A 19907-nucleotide genomic window follows, 5' to 3' on the forward strand; every position below is an offset into this window, starting at 1 on the left:
TACCTCATCATCCATCTACTCTGTGCCCTAACCTGGCTGTTTGTTCATCCGTCTCCCCTCTGCTCTATCTCGATCTCTCACTGCTCGATCTCCATTTCTCAACTGAAGCCCTTCATTGATGTTTGCTAACCCGCTCTATTTCGATCTCTCACTGCTCGATCTCTGCAAGACTCCTCTACTCTGTCTCGATCTCAGCTGCAAGACTCCTCTACTCTGTCTCGATCTCTCACTGCTCGATCTCCATTTCGCAGCTGAAGCCCTTGATTGATGTTTGCTAACCCATCTCTCTTTTAGCATTATTTCATCTGAGATTACGAAGTTGAAGCCCTAGGTTTCTCTTCAGGCTGTCTCTCGTCTGTCTTGATCTCTAGCCAGCTACTCGATCTCCAAGAGCTGTTAATTTATGTCATTTCGAGATCTTACTCACTAGATTTTCCTCCCAAAACGTTCTCGCTAAAGCCTCCCTCAGGTACCTCTCTGTTTCATTTTAATTTCTTCGTGGTTTTGTTGTTTTATTTCTCACTGATCATTCATTTTGCGCAATTCTAGGGTTAGTCGTGCTTGTTTTTGATTCAGCAGGCCCCATAAAATGATGGGTCTGTTTTAGTTTTACACGAGGATGGGTCTGTTTTAGTTTTACAAAATTCAATCGTTTGGATTCTCAGACGATTGAATTTTATTGTGGTTCATCAAATTAGGGTTTATAAAATTTCCATCTCAGTAGTAAACAATATGATTGTTCAAGATTATTTCCATTTCTCAGCTGAAGACCTTGATTGATCAGGCCGTTTCTCAGCTGCAAGGCTAACCCGTCTCTCTTTGGGTATTTCATCTGAGATTACAAAGTTGAAGCCCTAGGTTTCTCTTCAAGCCGTCTCGCCTTTGCTCGATCTCCATAACTCTCAGGTAACTTTTTTGCTTGTGATGGTTGGGGAATTTTCTGCCCCTTCACTCTCTATATGTTTATATTAAAAATTATTATGGTTCGATTTCATGGAAATACATATAAAGTCTTTTGTATGAAAAGTTTTCCTGGAAATCAATTATGGTATTTAAAAAAATAATCATGGGCAAGAAATGGATCGAGTATTGTAAGTTGAGTTCCTTTTGGTACTTGTTTCTTTGTGTACTCTGCTATAACCTGAGTTATTGTGCTTTTTTTATTTTTATTTTTATTTTTTTATTTTTATCTTTTATTCTTGCAATTAGGGTCATGGCTTCGATCTATAACTGAATGAATGCTTGCCTGCATGAGAGGTTCCAATTATTGGGATATAAGCTTTTTTTAATTACTATTAGTGGTACAGGAAAAAATCATTGATTTCACTTGGTGAAACACTGGATGCATAACATTTTTAATGTAGTTTATGATATGAAAGGGTTTTCTGCAAGAGGTTATCGTTGGTCTAAATTTTTTGGATTTGGAGTTGCTTATTGGTCTTCTTTGAGCACTATGAAATTTATTATTATCAGCCCTTATTTTTTGGAGTTCTCTAGGTAGTGTTGGTTTTAGTTTCAGAGAGTTTCAAGTACAAGGTCTTATAGTTTTAGTTATGTTTAGGAGGAGTTCTATTGTGATTAGGAGAGGTATGTAGTTTGATTTGTTATATCCTTTTCTTTCTTTCTATATTTTATTGTTTTCTCTTTATTTCTCCTATTTTGAGATATTTTACTGGAATTTTCTTTTACGAAAAATAAAATATAAATATCATTGAAAACTCTACAAAATATCATATATTAACAATTTGATTGCATTCTCTTAAATGAATTCTCACTTTTTTGTTTGCTTCTTCAGGAAGGATAAATAATAATCTCACAATGAAACGAAGGGTTAGTGAAGTTGAAAAAGTGAGTGAAGAACATACCGAAGCTTCAACTTCAAAATCTTTGAATGAAACTGATAATACTGAATCATCGCAACCACTGGTGAAGAAGAGACAGGGCCCTACACGATGCAAGAATGTCGTAAACGCTACAAGCTTAATACCTTTAAGGTACATATATATAGAGATCTTATATAGTTTACATAATTAGACTATATTCAATATGAAGGAGAAAAAAGAATTTCTATCTTTATTTTTGTACTAAACATCTACAATTGTTAATTTTTGTTTAGGGTCGATAAATATGGATAGTCGATCGGAAATGGAAGTGGTACATATGGTAATTATTTGGGAACAATTGTCCTGAGTAGTAGATTAGCTCCTTTGTGCTACAGAACTTGGTGGGAGATGCCTAAACGGCTTAAGAGGATATGTGGGGACCATTGTAAAGGTAAAACCCTTCAATGACATTAAAATAATTTTGATGGGAAAAGTGGATTATCATGCAACAATTATCACATTTTCAAGGAAAGTATGATGTGGGAATCATTTCAAAACAATGAACATTATCCTCTATCGGAACAAAATGGAGGGGTACAAGTGTGAACTAAAAAGTGAATACTACTCGGTTTGGGATACAGATGCAGAAAGATTGGCAAATTCACCACCTGATGTTGAGAAGGAGCATTGGGAATTCTTGGTTAGGTTTTGGGGTATGCCTATGGCGAAGGTAATCCTTCATCTACCCATTTTGTTTAAAGTGAATGAGTTGAATTTATAGTTTACTTGCTTTCAGTCATTATTTTAGGTGGAATGTTCTGTACTCAAAGAATGTTTACTTTTTCTCACTTTTTGTAGGAGGTGAGCGAAAAAAACAAAGAACGTCGTGGGAAGCAAACAATGCTTCATACTACCCGGGCAAAAAGCTTTGCACGTGTTTCTGCTGAGGTTAGTTGAAGTTTTGGCAATATAAATTATTTCAATTCTTATGTTGTTGAATGATTGTAAATGTTAGTGGTAAATAATATATATCACAATGTCTATATTTCTTTTTATAGATTGAGGAAAAAGAAGGTATTCAGCTTTCTCGTGCTGATTTATTCATTCGTACACATATAAACAAGGATGACAAGGATACTGATGCTGCTGCTTCAGAGATGATTGTAAGTTTTCATGCTTCCATTTTGCAAAAAGGGGGTCACGTGCCTTCAAGTGACCAGTTTTTAAACTCTTTGCGTTTCTAACTCCTCTTGCTTAGTGTAAATCATCAGCTCGTGTGGAGACAATTTACTTTCTTGCATTTGTTGAAAAGCATGTGAGTATGGGATCATTGTATGTGGAGGCTTGTTGATTGATTTGTGTTATGGAGGAGAAGTATTTGGTATTTGTTGTTTGTGTTGAATTGTATTGTGCATGCATGGTCATAGGTCATATAAATATAATAGGCCTATCAACATATTGAATTCTATTTAAATCAACCATAATTCTCATCTAATTTGTTTAGCTAAAGAATTATCAAATTTGAGTGTATGTATTTGCTTGAACTTTAGAAGAAGAAAAAAACAAGAAAAGTACTTTAATTTCACTTAAAAGTTATAAAAGTAACTGTGGTAGAACTGATAGAGTATGTGAAAGAGTCATTAGCTCAATGATTTATTGAAATAAATACTGTTGAAGAAAGTAAATTTAAACAAAAAATGACCCTTTAGCTGAAGATTATTACCAATACTGTCATTAGCTCAACAAGCTGATAAAACAACAATATATGTAATCTCATTCGGCTTTACACCTGCCTTAAGCATTTGGTAGAACATTTCTAAAGCTCTTCTTGCAAATCCATGTTTTGCAAACCCAGTGATTATTGAAGTCCACGATATTACATTCCGATCTTCCATTTCATTAAAAACTTGAAAAGCAGCTTCTATGTTCCCACATCTAGAGTACATAGAGACCAAAGCATTACAGATGGATTGGTTTGACTCAAACGCAGCTTTAATTAAGCGAGCATGGATTTGCTCGCCCTTACTCACGGCACCTATACTTGCAGCTCCACTCAATAGACTGGCGAATGTGAAAGCATCAAACATGATTCCAGCATACTTTATTTGATGGAAAAGTTCAAAGGCTTCATCAGCATTCAAATTCTTGGCATAGCCATCAAAAATAGTGTTGTAGGAAACCAAAATTTTCTCAAATAGAACATCAAAAGCTTTCCGTGCATCTTCCATCCTACCAGATCGAGCATACATGCTAGTAAGAGAATTTCCCACGCAATTAGCTGAAGCAAGACCCAATTTAAGTGCATGGGTATAAACTTGTTCACCCATCCCTGAATCAGCAAGATTTTCACATGCCTTGAGAATGCTGGAAAATGTGAAATGATTGGGTAAAACTTGACCCTGAACCATCTTGCCGTATAGTTCAATAGCTTCCTTATCGTGACCTCCACTTTGCACATATCCCGTGATAATTGCAGTCCAAGGCATGACATTATGATCAGGCATCTGATCAAATACCTTCCTTGAATCATTCAAAGATCCATCACCTACACACTTTGCATACATGTCCACCAAACTGCACCCAACACAAATATCCATAGCCAATCCAGACTTAATCACCTGAGAATGTAATTGCTGCCCAATTGATAACAATTCTAATTTTGCACAACTGAAAATGGCACTGCTATAAGTAAAGCAGTCCGGTTTAAATCCACTCAATACCATTTCCGGAAACAAGTCAATGGCATTTCTTGCATGACCCAGTTGGGAATATCTAGTTAGAATCAAAGTCCACGTAACTTCATTCTTCTCAGGCATTTTATCAAACGCCTTCTTTGCAGAGTTCAAGTCACCACAACCCTTTGCAAACATATCAATCAAAAGCTTGAATCACAGCCAAAAAACAAAATTGATTTTGAATTCATACCATTATGTGCAAAGCATGAGATCATTGCACTCCATGAAACCAAGTCTCTACTCTCATCCATTGTCTCAAAGATAGAATTAGCAGTTACCTAATCCCCACATTTAGAATACAAGCTTATCAGTGAATTAAGCACAACCGAGTCAAGTTTGAGTCCTGACTCGGACAATTTGCTGTGAACAAGCTTTCCAAGTTCAAAGTTTCATGTTCTGATACAGGATTTGAGGAGAACCGAGTAGATGATGAGGTCTGGGGCGAGTTCATGTTGGGTCATGAGATCAAGGGTAGAGATTGTTTGGTGGAGGTGGCCCACATTGGCCAGACGAATCAGACGGTTCTTGAGAGGTTCGAAGTTGGGGTTCTTCAAGGATTGGATGGACGATAATTTTTGGCAGGAAGGGTTTATGGGTTTGAGCGATGGCGGGATCAATTTGGCGGAAGAGGGAAGAGAAAGACTGATCATCCTCTCAACGGCTAATTTTGATGTGCAATCAAAATATCCATTGAAGAATGAGGGTTTGGTGGTTTTAATAAACTGAAATCTTTGATTTTTCTATTTCTTTTTTATTGGAAAAATGCACTTGGCAAACCATTACAACTCCTCAATTGTGGTACACAAGAAATTCATGCAACGATTCATCCCTTTTAAGACTTGACTACTTACTGCGAGGAAATGTTGCTAAGCCACGGATTCAGATGAAAAAGTGATTGGGTAAATGGGCAAGCGCCCACTCGTTACAGTTGGTATCAGAATTAGACCCAATTCTTGATCCGGTGTTACGCCAAGCGCCCGGCCCTGAGGGCGTTTGGGTTTTTCATCCCGGATAGGTAGGGTGGTACGACTACAATAAGAGCGTTGCGTGGGTTCAAGTGGGGGAGAATGTAACAAGGGTCATTCGTCTTATATTGGATCTGGATTGAAAAGTGATTGGGTAAATGGACAAGCGTCCACCCGTTACACTAAACTATAAAGCATTTCGTTATTTTTTATTATTGTTATTTGAGAATATTAATTTATTATTATGATAATCCCACCATAATATTAAATTTCTAAGTTTTGTTTGAGAATTTGAAATTTTTTTTATATGCATAAAAAGAAGAAATTATTATTATGATTGAAAAATTATTTCACTACCAAAGTCTTGTGGCCTAGTGGTTTTTCCTCCATCTCCCAAAGTGAATGGTAAAAAAAAATTATTTCACTATCTTAATAAGATTAAAAAAATAGTTTTGGAGGGGTCTTTATTCTAAAGGGTTTCATACTCATTGGTCGAGTGGGTGTAGAGACCACAACACAATTAGTGAGTTGGGGTCTTGACATTTATTTTATTTTATTTTATTTTATTTATTTTATTTATTTATTTATTTTTTTCCATATCATATTATGCACACATGATTTTAAATTCTCAAATAAAACTTGGAAATGTTGCTAAGCTCTAATGCATTTCGGTATTTTTTACTATTGTTATTTGATAATATTAATTTATTATTATGATAATCCCACCATAATATTAAATCTCTTAAGTTTTATTTGAGAATTTAAATTTTTTTTATATGTATAAAATTTCTTTTATGGTTGAAAATTTATTAATAATAATAATAAATAAATTATTTCACTATTTATCTTTAATTAGGCTCATTTTGGATGGGTATTTATTCTAAATGGAGAGAGTTGGAAACAAAATTATACAAAATTTCATATAAACACTACTCATTGCTGAGTGGGTGTAGGAACCACAACACAATCGGTGAGTTGGGGTTTGACATTTTTTTTTTCTTTCCCACATCATATTATGCACACATGATTTTATTAATCTATATGATCATTATTTTCATATGTTTTAGTTCAGAAAAGATCTTCAATGAAAGTTGGGGTGAGGAGATGTTTCTCTATCCCAGTAACACTAACTCAATTTTTTGTGTGTGTTGACTATGGTGGCGTTATAAATTAATATTAAGCACATAAATGCATCGAATAATTACCGAAAACATTCGATATAGTCCTACATTTTTTTTTTTTCCATTTCATATTATGCACATATAATTTTATTAATCTAAATTAATTAGTTTCATTTTTTCAAGATTCAACTGAACTTGGGGGAGGGAATGTTTCTCGTGTGCGTGCATCAACGTTGGTGCTATTTGTCCTCGAGCATCTCATAATTTATCATCGGGCTCTCATCTACACAGCAATTATCTAGAAAATTCAACGGTGTTTGGCATTTTATTTTTTTCCATTTCATATTATGCTCATATTATTTTATTAATCTAATTTATTTAGTTTCATTATTTCCATATATTATCTTTAGAAAAGATCTTCAATTGAAGTTGGGGGCGGGGGCATTTCTCAAACTACTCAACTCAATTTTGTGTGTCAACGATGGTGCTGTCCGGCCTATTAAAATATCCCATAATTCATTACCGGACGCACACATGTAGTCCACTAGTCCCATTCATCCCACGTGCACTGGACAACTATTGAAAAAATTCAGTGGGTCCTTGTTCCACATCACTAAATTACCAAAAAAAAAAATAGTGGAGGTGATTTCAAAGGAATTCGAATTCCCGACCATCAGCTTGTTATATTACATTTTTTCCTATTAGGCTATCTAGTTAGGGGCTCGAATCCTCTGAAGTCATTTTGCCTTGTTGTCCCATGTGGTGCACATTAATTAACTTATATTTGGCCACATCCTTATTTGTTTAAGTGCCGTTGAGACCGCATTTGGATGCGGTAATTACACAAAGTAGCTTACTCACTCACCATTTACCCTCAAACACAAGGTATTCATATAGTGCTGAATAACTAATGTTACACATAAATTTAGCTTCAGAAACTTTTTTTTTGGGTTTTATGCTTTTAGAACTTGTCATGTTGTGTCGCGAATTTGGCACGTGACTTGCTTTCACGTTGCAACCCGCTTTTGCGTTACTTGTTGTGGACCCTAATTAGTACTCTCTTGTAACCCAATATATAAGGGTGTTTAGGGTTTGGAGTGGGAAGAGAGAGACACTAAAAATTGTACAAAAAGAGAGCAAGGGACCGGAACTTGTAATCTCTGATTTTACACATATTGAGGACTTTCGCCGGATTTCCACTGTGAACATAGGCTTTGCCAAACCACATATAAATCTTGTATTATTTGTGTGTGGTATGTTTATTTTTCTGTCATGTTTCATAATTGTTGCTTGGTTTTGTTGCATTTTTTGCAACAGGACTAAATATAAGTTTGGAAGAAAAATATGTGAAAAACAATCAATAGTGAAGGATATTAAAGAACAGTGGATCAAAAAATATAGACAAAGAAAGTAAAGATTAAGTTTGATGATGCAGGATTCTGCGGCGACCCGAAGTAACGTCGTACCTGAAAAAGGAAGAAAAAAGTGACCGGGATACCCGTGTAATACCGGCCTAAGAGCCTCCGACGATCAAGTTAGTGCTAGATCAGGAGGGTGGAAAGAAGGTTAAAAAACTTTCTTAGGGATTTGTGTCGTACCTTTTCTGTTGACTCGAACGCCCTCTTTATAGGGTTGTCAAGTTGCATTAAAGGAGTATTATACCTCCTACATCTCCAACACGGAAGGGGGAAAGTACTTCTTATTTTTATCCAAGATAATAGAGTTTATCCTGATTTACAGACTTGTGTGACGGTCAAACTTCATAGGTGAAGTCTCCTTATCAAAGTTTTAGAACAAGAGGGAGGTCAGGTTCTGGGTCTTCTTCTACGAAATCAAAAGATGCAAAATTTGCCAAAAAAAGAGTCGAATACTATGGCCGACTTAATTGGTACCGAGAAAATAGAGATTTTTTTTTAAAAAATGTGATGATAATCGGTTGGGAGAGAGAAGCAAGGACAAAGGTTGAAGGTGATTAGACCGGTAGAGGAGACAATGTGTGTGAGAGAGAAAATACTTTATATAACCAGAATGACAGAGAAGGAAAAAATAAGGAGAGTGAAAGAAAAGGATAGGGTGAGAGTGAGTAATTTTGATACTTAGAAAGTAATTCACAGGAACTCTTAATTTCACCTAATTTTAGTTACGAATAATTTGGACAAATTTTAAAGGAGGTTAGAGTAATTTACTCATATACATACAAAAAGTCGTAGTTTGGTGTGTATCTAGTCAATGTTTAAAACAATAAAAATAAATAAATAAAAATAATTGTAAAATGCACATTCTTCATATGTTAAGGCCTGGACTCAGAGACGTGGCGTGGTCTAACCAAGCCCATATTATACCATATCTAACTAATAGCAATTAGTTAGAAAAGGTAACCCAATGAATTAGGCCCATTAGGCCCAAGTCACTACCACTACAACCCAATTAATTCTGTTTGGCCTCTTAGATTGTCCATTTATTACATCTAAAACTAGTAGCCAATGTTGTATTTCATTTGGCCCACATCTGATCTAATTTTAAAGTTATTAAATGTTCATCTATCTTTTTAAATAGATGTTTTCAATTATAAGATTATATGCCATTGCAAAATCTAACACTAATTTGTAAGACTTTGACAAAATATGAATGTAACACTAGTCTTTCATAATTCATAATATTATAAAAGAAAAAAGAAAAAAAAACAAAAGAAAAGTTAGCGAAAATTGGTTTAACCTAGTTTTACTTGAAATAAACTTATTCGAAATTAGTTATTCCATTTTTATATAGTATGGCCTATGAGTATTATGAAAAGAGAGGATATTTACACATAGGTTTGGAGGAAAATATTGTATACCAATTATTTTAGGTCCCCACTAATAGAATTTAATTTAATCTATATTAATTCCTATCTAATTAATAATTGATATTGAAAATTGATAAAACTCCTTTTCCTCTAATATGAAAAGAAGCCTCATATTTATGAATAACTTTCTTTCTTTTTTTTTTTTTTTTTTTTTTTTTTTTTTTTTTTTTTTTTTTTGATATAACACATCCTCGATCTTTCAAGAAATTGTTTGCACTCGACAGAAGTCTAACTTTATTTTTATATTTTTTGAGTCCTAGGGCCAAATTTTCATCTACCAAAATTTTTAAAAAGAATTTAATATATAAACAAATATGTAGTAACTTTTTATGAATTTTGCTACACCATTCATAATCACTTTTACACATTGGGAAGTTTTTTCTTACAAATTTGGTTTTTCAATACAAACCAAAAAGTGATCCTAGAATAAAAGAGGGTGTTTAATAAAACGTGAGAGAAAAGATGGATAATGCATCATAAGTTACAGTGTCAAAATTTATTTATTTATTTATTTTAGTCAAACAAGAAGAAAATGAAAAGAGAGAAAGTAATGCCAATGTATTGTGGTTTGTTTGTTTCTTGCTACTTTTTTATAGCTGCCAACTGACGAACCCGTGAAACCTTAATTCCTCCTCCAACGACTCTCTCTCTCATGTCCTATTTCTCGCACTTGTCGGAGTTCTCCGTTTAATCACTGTGTCTCTACTGGTTAGAGTTGCTTGTTTTTTCCGATCTGAGGTTGGGATCTGGTATCTTTTGTTCTTTCTTCCTTTTCTTGCGTTGTCTCTTTTTGTGGGCTTTCGTGGTTGTGCTTGTTGCTGCTCTCCTTGATTTGTGATGGGTGTTTTGTTGTTGCTGTTCTTGGATCTACTGCTTTGAGCTTGGTTGGATTGGGAGGTGGCTTGACCGATTCGCTTGTTTTGCCGGATTTGTGTGTCAATTGGGGGGTTTCTTCTTTTCTATTTGTTTGGGGGGTTGTGTTCGCTTGTTGTTCCTCTCTCTGATTCTCTGGTAGTGTTGGGTGGTGATTTTGTCTCCGGTTGATTGGTTGCTGGAAGTCTCCGGTATCGCCTCTTTGGGGTGTCGGCGGTGACTATTTGGTTGCTGTGCGCTGATTCTTTCGTAGGGTTTGACCCAAGTGTATCTTGTTCTTTGCCTTGTTTTGGGGCCATTGGTGCATTGGGCCTCCATTTTTTGGCCCACTTTTTGGTGCCTCTTCTTTTTACTGTTCTGGGCTTTCTATTAATGCCGCACCAATTTGCATCAACTGGATCTTCTTTGGGCCCATTCTTTTGCCTCACCATCGCGTGGATTGGTCTGGTGGGTTTAGAGCCTGGGTCTTCCTCTGGTCGTTTGGGGTCTTTGCTTCCGCAATCGGGGACACCATCTGTGCTGGCTTTGGCAACTCAACCTTTTCTTCCACCAGCGAAAATTCTTGTATGGAATTGTCGGGGATTGGGTAATCCTCTCACGGTCCAGCAACTTAAAAGGTTATGTAGTCACTACTCTCCTACTATTCTTGCTCTTCTTGAAACTAAAGCCGGGGGGAAGTGTATTAATAATGTCCAAAGGGTTCTGGTTGATGCTGCGATTGCAGTTGCGTCGTTGGTTTTTGATATTTTTGCAGCATTGAAGTCTTTTCCGATGGCTACAGTGTCTCATATTCGGCGTAGTGCGAATTGTGTGGCTCATGCTCTTGCAGCTTTGTCATGTGGGCAGATGCATTCTGATTGTCTTTTTTCTTCTAATGGTTTTGTTGTTGTTTGTCTTGCTGTCTTTGCTAGGGAAAAAAAAAAAAAAAAACTGACGAACCCCTCAATCTTTTTCCTTTCTCTTTCTTCTCACAGCCCACTATTAATTTTAAGTCGTCCCATCATCTGTCTGATGAGTGGCTTTGATTTTTCATAAAACTTTATATTATTACAGCCACACAATAATAGAATATAATAATATTCCATCTTCATCTTCATCCTCATCTTCGTCTCATCCAACTCGCTACCAGTCTTTGATCTCATCCTTTTTGTCTGTCTCAGCCATATACAAATACCCACAAGCAAGAATTAACACACATATATTATATATATATATATATATATATATATATATATATATATATAATGTCAGGAGCATTTAGTAGTATAGTTGGGCTTATGGCTCTTGTAGTTGCTCTTTTTCCTGAAGCTTATATTTCCCAAATAATAGTAAGAAAACATTGCTCCCTTTCTTGCGGAAACATCAGTAACATCAGCTACCCCTTTCACTTGACAGACTATTTTGTAGCTGCGGGGCCGGTCACCACCAACTGGATTGTGAGAACAATAGCACAACTCTGGACTTGACTGGATAAAAATTCTATGTCCAAGAGATCTCTTATGAAAATCGAAGCATAAGAGTGGTATATTCCCAAATAGACAAGGATCAGTGCTCTTTTCGTGGCAAATATCCTCCGGACAGGTTCACTTTCTACCATTTATATAATCCTTATGATTATATATATTTTGTGAGTTGTGAAACACTGCTTGTTTTTTAATTAGTCAGAATCCCAAAACTCAAGCTGAAACCCTCGAAGAAAAATGGCTTCCATTTTGAGATGACTTTAAATTACAGTCACTGAATAGAAAAAAAAAAAAAAAAAAAAATGCCCCACACTATTCAATGTTGACTGGCTCTAAAGTCTTCATCTTTTGCTTACTTGAATGACTTTGATTTTTCAAAAGATTACTTTAAATGAAGCCATCTTAAAATGCCCCACACTCGTGAAAAGGACTCATTTAAATTTATCTTCTTTTGCTTTTAATTTATCTTCTTTTGCTGGACTTTAATTTTTCAGAGGACTACCACTTGAAAGCTGCCAGAATATATATATGTACAATAATAATTAAGAAGATATTAGCACTCCACTTTTTTCAATTGCATTTCACTTGTGTTTGACAAAAAGTTCTTTCAATTCATTAATATATCATCCCTTATTTTATAATGTCATAAATATTTTATATACAATTTTAACCTTATTTTACTTTATTTACTATCTTTACTATTTTTTTTTTTTTTTTTTTTCTTTCCCGAAGGTCCTCTAAAAAAAAATTAAATATTTTTTAGGTATTTTTTTAGAGAGGTAACTTTTATTTATTTTTATAATTTTTTATAGATCCTGCTAAAAGAAATAATTGATTCAATAGAATTAACTTCTCTTTTTGTCTAATCAAAAGACATAATTTATTCAAAAAAGATAATTATTATTATTATTATTATTTTATTTTTATTTTTTGATCTTGATGAAAGAGAGAATTTTTTTGTCCCGTCAAAAGAGACAATTTATTCAATATAATATTTTTATTATTTTGGATACCTTTTTTTTATCATGTAAAAAAAAAAAAAAAAAATTATTCTTGTCAAAAGAAACTTAAAATATTAAAGATTAAAGATTAAGAGAGCAAATATGAAAGAGGTTGTTGCTAGTTAAAAAAAGAAAAGAAAAAGAAAAAGGTATTATTTATTTATTTTTTACAAGTAATAAGTGTTAAAAGTTAAATTAGTAAGGGTCAAAGCCTGTCACTCTAAAATCAGTAAAGGCACTAACCCATCTGCATATTATATAGTTGTAAAGTTAGTTTTAAAATAACCATTCTTATTAAAATTAGAGTGAAAATTTAGAAAAATAAACTCTCCCTATTAATTATAATAAAGGCTCGTGTGCGCTTTACACCCCTGTGGTATCGATATAGTGCATATATCCCCTCATTGTTTGTTCACCTTTCTTACAATTTAAAAATGGTGCGGATTAGTTCATTTTGGGTATTGACCTCTATTGACCGGTACCGGAGCTACAAAAAGACTAAAATAACCCTCTATCTATGATTTAAAAATAATAATAAAATAACATAAAATGAAAAAAAAACTAAAATAACCCTCTATCAATATGCGGTCGTTTCAAGTTAGGGCATATTCACAGTTTACAGACTTGCACTCTCTCTTTCTGTTTTTGTAGAGAAAGTAAAGACAAACTAAGAATTGTAATGGTTGTTTCTGAAACTTATCTCCATTTCTTTTGGTTCTCTCAATCAGTATCACCTCCCTTCAAATTGAGACAACATCCATCTTGGGAAATTCACACCTCATACCATCTTATATCCAACTTTTTTAGATTTTGGTGCGGTTGCAGTCCACAGAAGAGTCGCCGTAACACCGGAACCAGAGGGTGCAGAAGTTGCGATTGGAGATGGAATGTGATTGCTTGATTTAGGGGGAGAAATTGTTGGACAAAGCCAAAAGGTGAGTACAGAGTATATACATCATCTTTGAATATGTGTTTTTAATTGGTACCCATTTCATCATTGCCTCTGATTTGAGTGATACGGTGATGGGTTTTGTTTGTTGATCTTGTTTTGATGATTTTGGAAATTTTCTCAGAAGCTTTGAATATGTGTTTTTAATCAATACCCATTTCATCATTGCTTCTGATTTTGTTTGTTGAACTTGATTTGATGATTTTGGAATCACTCATAAGCTTTGAATATGTGTTTTTAATCAATACCCATTTCATCATTGCTTCTGATTTGAGTGATATAGTGATGGGTTTTGATTTTTGATCTTGTTTTGATGATTTAGGAATCGTTGTGTGAAAAAACAAATGAGATCAAGAAATCGTGAGAGATCAACCCTGTGAGATCGAATCGGATTGCTCTCTGCAACCTATTCTTTTTGACGTTGATATTTGTATGACCATTATTAGGGTTGACAGTAGTGAATTTGCTGGTGAGATAAGGGAGGGAGAGAGAGATTAGGGTTATATATATATATATGGTGAGGGGTAGTAAAGGAATATAAGAAGGGCAATTTTGGGAATAAAGGGTTTAAAATGGTCATGTGCATGGCACATGACCATTTTGCATTGAATTTCTATCGGAATTCTCACCGGAGGTATTTAATTGCACATTTTTATATCTACTATGTATTTATATAAACAAATTTAACTACTAGGAGATAATTTGCACAAATTTAAAAATCGTAGGGGTGTTTTTCAGACCTATAATAAATAAATACTCATGCTTCTCCCCTCCTTCCTCTGTTTCTTTGTCATTACTGTCTACCGGAGGACTTTTAGTTTTGAGTCATCCTTGTTTGCTTTCATTACTTTTGATTTATATATATATATATATATATATATATATATATATAGTGTGGTCCTGTAATAATTTAAAGTAAATCATTTACCGTGTGGTCCTGTAATAATCAAAAGTATATCAATTATCGTGTGGTCCTGTCAAAAGTATATATATAAACTGTACCTTCCAAATCAAAATAAAAAGGACTATCATGTGGTCCTGTAATAATTCAGTTACATGTCAATTACCTTTCCCTCGTGCTTTTTACATCTTTATTCATATTTACCCCACGAACAAGTGATTCCAACTCATTCTAGGATTAATTTGTATTTTTCATTAAAAAGGGTAATGTACTTAATGAGGTTTGTTGGTTATGTCTGAATCATTAAGTAAGCATATTTCAAGCTTCAACTCAACTAGTTCGGCTAGTCTAGCCAATTTCAAGGCTAAGCTAAGGCTCAACTAGAACTCCAAATAAAAATTGACAAGGCTATATATTAATTATAATTTATAAATCAAACGAGGCAAGTTTGCAAGTCTTTACTAGTTGTTTCACCACCATTTTCGCAAGTCTAACCAAACCGCGTTGTGGCCAGATTTTTAAGGTTTGACAACATAATTAAGATCTTTCTTCTAACAACATTAAATTAAACATTTCAAGCAATCATGGAAACTGGCATAAGAAAGAAAAAGAAGAATTATTAAAGATCCCCTGGATAGTTACAAAAATATCATACTTATTGACGAGTAAAACATATTGTGCACCTAACATTAACCAGAAGAGAGATAAAATAATGTGCTCTTAATTTCATTCTGAAATAACTGCCAACTCTCTATTGAAAGCTCTTGCAGGCTTAATTGAACTTGTATTCATGGAAGGCCGATTCACAGGGTACCACTGAATGCACCAGAGCCCAACAATAGCTAATTTTTCTGCTATCTTAGCATGTTCCTCTTTCTCGATGCCGATCATACCCAGCTCCTCCTTGATATAAACGATTATAAATCCACTCTTGAAAGTATGTTTGGCTAGTGTTCTCTACTTTAACAACAACATTTTTCCTCCCACCAACCATTTCAAGCAACAACATTCCAAAGCTATATACATCTGATTTATATGACACATTCCCGAAATTCCTAGAAAAGACTTCTTGGGCAATGTACCCCATGGTACCTCTTGCAGCAGTCATAGAGACAGCACTTTGTTCCTTGGAACACAACTTTGCTAGGCCAAAATCAAAGACCTTTGGATTGAAATTGTGGTCCAACAATATATTATGAGGTTTAATATCAAAATGAAAGATTCTTTGATCACACCCTTGATGAAGATATTCAATTCCTTTGGCTATGCCTAGAGCGATATCTTGGAGCTTCTCCCAACTGAGGAAATGGTTCTCCTAATCTTCTGAAAAGATGAATTTTTCTAAAGAATCATTTCGGCAAAACTCGTAAACAAGAGCTCATCTAGATCCATCAGCATAGAATCCCACCAAGCGAACCACATTCACATGGTGGATTCTGCCCATTGTTCCCACTTCATTGATGAACTCTTCTCCATTTCTTATTGAATCCTTGAGGACCTTAATAGCTACAAAAATCTCATTAGAAAGTTTTCCTTTGAAAACTGTCCCATAATCGCCTTCCCCGAGTTTGTCCTTGAATTGATTTGTGATCTTTTTTGATATTAGCATAAGAGTATCTTGAGGGCTTGAGTGCTAGGTAGTTATCCAAAAACTTTTCAATCTTTACTTCATCTTATTTAAACATTTTGTTTGAGCTATGGACATGACAGAGCACAACAAGTACTAGAGCAAGAATTAAGAGAAGTGGGATCACGGTAGCTGCAATAAAACAAAGAAAGTTTATCGAAAAACAGAAAAATCAAAAAACCCTTTTCCAGTCCATGATAATAATAAACTAATGAAAGGTGATCAATAGACAACTTTACCTGTCACAACTAGTTTTCTTGATGGACCTGTAAATTAGGATCCAAGTATTAGTTTCCCATATTTGCTTATGAGATAAGAACATCTGACTAGTATATATATATATATTTTGTTTCAATTTTCCTAATAACGATATGATAAAGAGAAGTACCTTTAGTTGTTTTAGGCATGTGTAAACAATGAATATCATCATGTCCCGCGGAATGATTCTTGCTTTGTGGATCGCATATCCAAGACTTTGGTTCCAACCAATATAATACAAGATCATCTCTCTCAAATATATCATGAGGAAATGATGAAGTGAAGTTGCGAATCTTTGTGCAGGAAGTTAGGAAACAAGGGTACCCAGAAGGGACCCCATAAATTTGATATCCCGGAACGGTACCAAGGCAAGGGATGAAGTCAAATGGATCTCTATCTGGTTCAGAAGTACAATTGTACAAAGCATAGTCGTCACCCATGCTGATATCATTACATATTCAATAAAGCGAAAAGAAGAGGCAGATAAAGTGAGGTTTATAAGCTGTCTGGGAAGGCAGCCTTTCCCGTCATACAGCTGAATGGATCGAGACGTGTAATTAATCTTCTTGACAAGCAGATATACTGAATTTGGGAGCTCCAGCACGGTTTGATTTCTCTTGTCACATGTTCGCTCAAATTCCGGATAGCGGAGGTGGCCGGGCAGGGACACTGGCTGGCTGCCCGTTTTAAGCCAGAAAGGGAAACGGATGGATGAACCATTCTCCATACACCTCAAAACCTTGTACTCATCGTGGCTTTCTCCTTACCTTGCAAACAATATCTGAAACAGCAAGAGCAAGGGAAATTTGGTCATTTCAGAGTAACCACCTAGGCGCGAGATATATGGCACGCACAAGTCTGTATATTAGAGAGAGGAGTACAGAAAAATGTAGAAGGAGTGGTAGCATTTTGAAAGGAAGATAGCAGGGAAAAAGTGAGGGAATGAGACATAGGAAGTGTGGATTGGTCCGTTATTTATAGTAATCATAAATCAAATTCAATTCTCTTCCCACACGTGCCATATATGTCGGTTGATTCAACTCTCTCAAGTACGTGTAATTGAAATTGAAGGTGGTGGCGTCACTTTCCATGTAAAGCCCAAAAGTAGTAATTGGTTCATCACCCCTCACAACAAAATAAATAAATAAATAAATAATAAAGTAAAACTTAAAAATTATTTAAAAATGGAAAAGCCCATGTTAAAGGAAGCTTCCAAGAAAAATTAAAATGGAAAAGTAGATAAGAAATGAGAAACGGCTGGTGTCACGTATTTCACCTTTATTTATATGGTAATATAAGGGTATTATTTCAATAATTAAAATGTATATATATATATATATATATATATATATATATATATTATAATACAATAAAATAAAATAAAATAATTTAATAAAATAATAATTCCAAACTTGTTGAAACCCAAATGATAACGCAACCATCTAAAATAAAACATGTTTGACTTAAAAAGAAAAGAGGTTGAAGAGAACCCACCTAACCCACCGACTAAATATTTGATGCATGTATCTAAGCTGTGGACCATTAAAGCTAGTGGGGACAACCCACGACTCTTAAGTCTTCCTTTAGAAACACGCTTTGACTGACCAAAATTGACTGACTAAAGGAAATTTCCTCAAAGATAGGTATTCATCTCCCATCTTTGACTTAAAGCACAAACACAAATTATTGGGGGTAGACAAGTCAGAAACGGCCTCACTAAATCAAATTCAATTCTCTCTTCCCACACATGTGCCATACACGAAGCCTTTCTTTTTCTTCCTATCCTTTTTCAACTTGATTATCAGCCACTTTACCATCAATTTCAATTGCACGTACTTGAGAGAGTTGAATCCACCGACATGTATGGCACATGTGTGGGAAGAGAGAATTGAATTTGATTTGGTGAGGCCGTTTCTGACTTGTCTACCCCCAATAATTTGTGTTTGTGCTTTAAGTCAAAGATGGGAGATGGATACCTATCTTTGAGGAAATTTCCTTTAGTCAGTCAATTTTGGTTAGTCAAAGCGTGTTTCTAAAGGAAGACTTAATAGTCGTGGGTTGTCCCAACTAGCTTTAATGGTCCACAACTTAGATACATGCATCAAATATTTAGTTGGTGGGTTAGGTGGGTTCTCTTCAATCTCTTTTCTTTTGAAGTCAAATATGTTGTTGCGTTATCATTTAGATTTAAACAAGTTTGGAATTATTATTTTATTAAATTATTTTATTGTATTATAATATATATATATATATATATATATATATATATATATACACATTTTAATTATTGAAATAATACCCTTGTATTACCATATAAATAAGGGATTTTTACTAATACATGGGTTTAAGGCCCAAATACTACAACGTGATGAAGTCAAACTTGGGTTATTTCTGGAAAATGAGAGAACAAATCAACTTTTTCTTAGAAGTGGATGGATCAATGTACTATTTCTTCAAAATGAACTATAATTCTATTATGGACCACACAACAATTTATAATGCTATAATGACACAAACAATATTTTATTATAACATAAAAACCTTAAAACATGAAATAAGTTTATAGAATACCTTAAAAAATTATTTTTGTATTTTTATCTAAATTAAAGTTTCTCAGTGGGCTATTATGGATTTATAAACTTCTTTAGACAAAAGATCATATATATATATATAAATTAAATTTAACGAAACAGTATAGGCTCTGATACCAAAATTGAGTTGGATCTAACTGGATAGAAGCAAACAAAATAACATAGAAATAATATAACAATTAAATTACAAAAATGACTACCGAACCTGATAACGCTCTAATAACGCCCTGTAAAAACGCCTAAACACCAGCAAAGAATGGGCCAACAAGCCAACAGTTCGAGTAACTTACAGAAAAAATTGCTAAATTAATTCTAAGGCTGCTTGTACTGGTTGGATTCAAGAAAATTCTAGGATCTACACTGTCTGGCTAAATAAAATCTATATATTTGATCTTATTGTCGACCGAAGTCTTTTGCCCGAAATCTTCAATCTCTTTTCTTTTGAAGTCAAATATGTTGTTGCGTTATCATTTAGATTTAAACAAGTTTGGAATTATTATTTTATTAAATTATTTTATTTTATTTTATTGTATTATAATATATATATATATATATATATATATATATATATATATATATATATATATATACACACATTTTAATTATTGAAATAATACCCTTGTATTACCATATAAATAAGGGATTTTTACTAATACATGGGTTTAAGGCCCAAATACTACAACGTGATGAAGTCAAACTTGGGTTATTTCTGGAAAATGAGAGAACAAATCAACTTTTTCTTAGAAGTGGATGGA

At 34.2% G+C, this 19907-nt stretch overlaps 1 protein-coding gene and 2 pseudogenes across 4 annotated transcripts; 2 read left to right on the forward strand and 1 right to left on the reverse strand.

Annotated features, from left to right (window-relative positions):
* LOC132271787 (uncharacterized) lies at positions 1–13950 on the forward strand. Of its 4 annotated transcripts, none has more exons than XM_059773264.1 (8): positions 1–469; positions 764–906; positions 1796–1994; positions 2117–2274; positions 2465–2553; positions 2682–2771; positions 2882–2986; positions 13634–13950. In XM_059773264.1, exons 4-8 carry the CDS (start codon positions 2232–2234, stop codon positions 13670–13672), a joined length of 366 nt encoding a protein of 121 aa, XP_059629247.1. In that variant the 5' UTR covers positions 1–469; positions 764–906; positions 1796–1994; positions 2117–2231; the 3' UTR covers positions 13673–13950. The 4 variants fall into 4 exon arrangements, with proteins under 4 accessions (XP_059629247.1, XP_059629248.1, XP_059629246.1 ...); XM_059773265.1 differs by having other exon boundaries at positions 785–906; XM_059773263.1 differs by lacking the exons at positions 1–469; positions 764–906; positions 1796–1994 and having other exon boundaries at positions 2141–2553; positions 11758–13950.
* Positions 13634–19907, forward strand: part of LOC132271786 (rust resistance kinase Lr10-like) — a 17091-nt pseudogene continuing 10817 nt past the window's right edge.
* On the reverse strand, positions 15242–17288 carry LOC132270324 (rust resistance kinase Lr10-like; annotated as a pseudogene).

Source organism: Cornus florida, unplaced genomic scaffold, assembly GCF_030987335.1.
Source record: "Cornus florida cultivar Cherokee Brave unplaced genomic scaffold, ASM3098733v1 CherokeeBrave_3.0.0_Hap2_Chr08, whole genome shotgun sequence".
Lineage (NCBI taxonomy): Eukaryota > Viridiplantae > Streptophyta > Magnoliopsida > Cornales > Cornaceae > Cornus > Cornus florida.

Excerpts from the sequence above, each read along its gene's own strand:
- LOC132271787 (XM_059773262.1), top strand. The coding sequence starts at position 2,383 with ATGAACATTATCCTCTATCGGAACAAAATGGAGGGGTACAAGTGTGAA. Across the intron at positions 2,554-2,681 it reads GGGGTATGCCTATGGCGAAG|GAGGTGAGCGAAAAAAACAA; the intron begins GTAATCCTTCAT and ends CACTTTTTGTAG. Across the intron at positions 2,987-13,633 it reads CTGCTGCTTCAGAGATGATT|ATTTTGGTGCGGTTGCAGTC; the intron begins GTAAGTTTTCAT and ends CAACTTTTTTAG.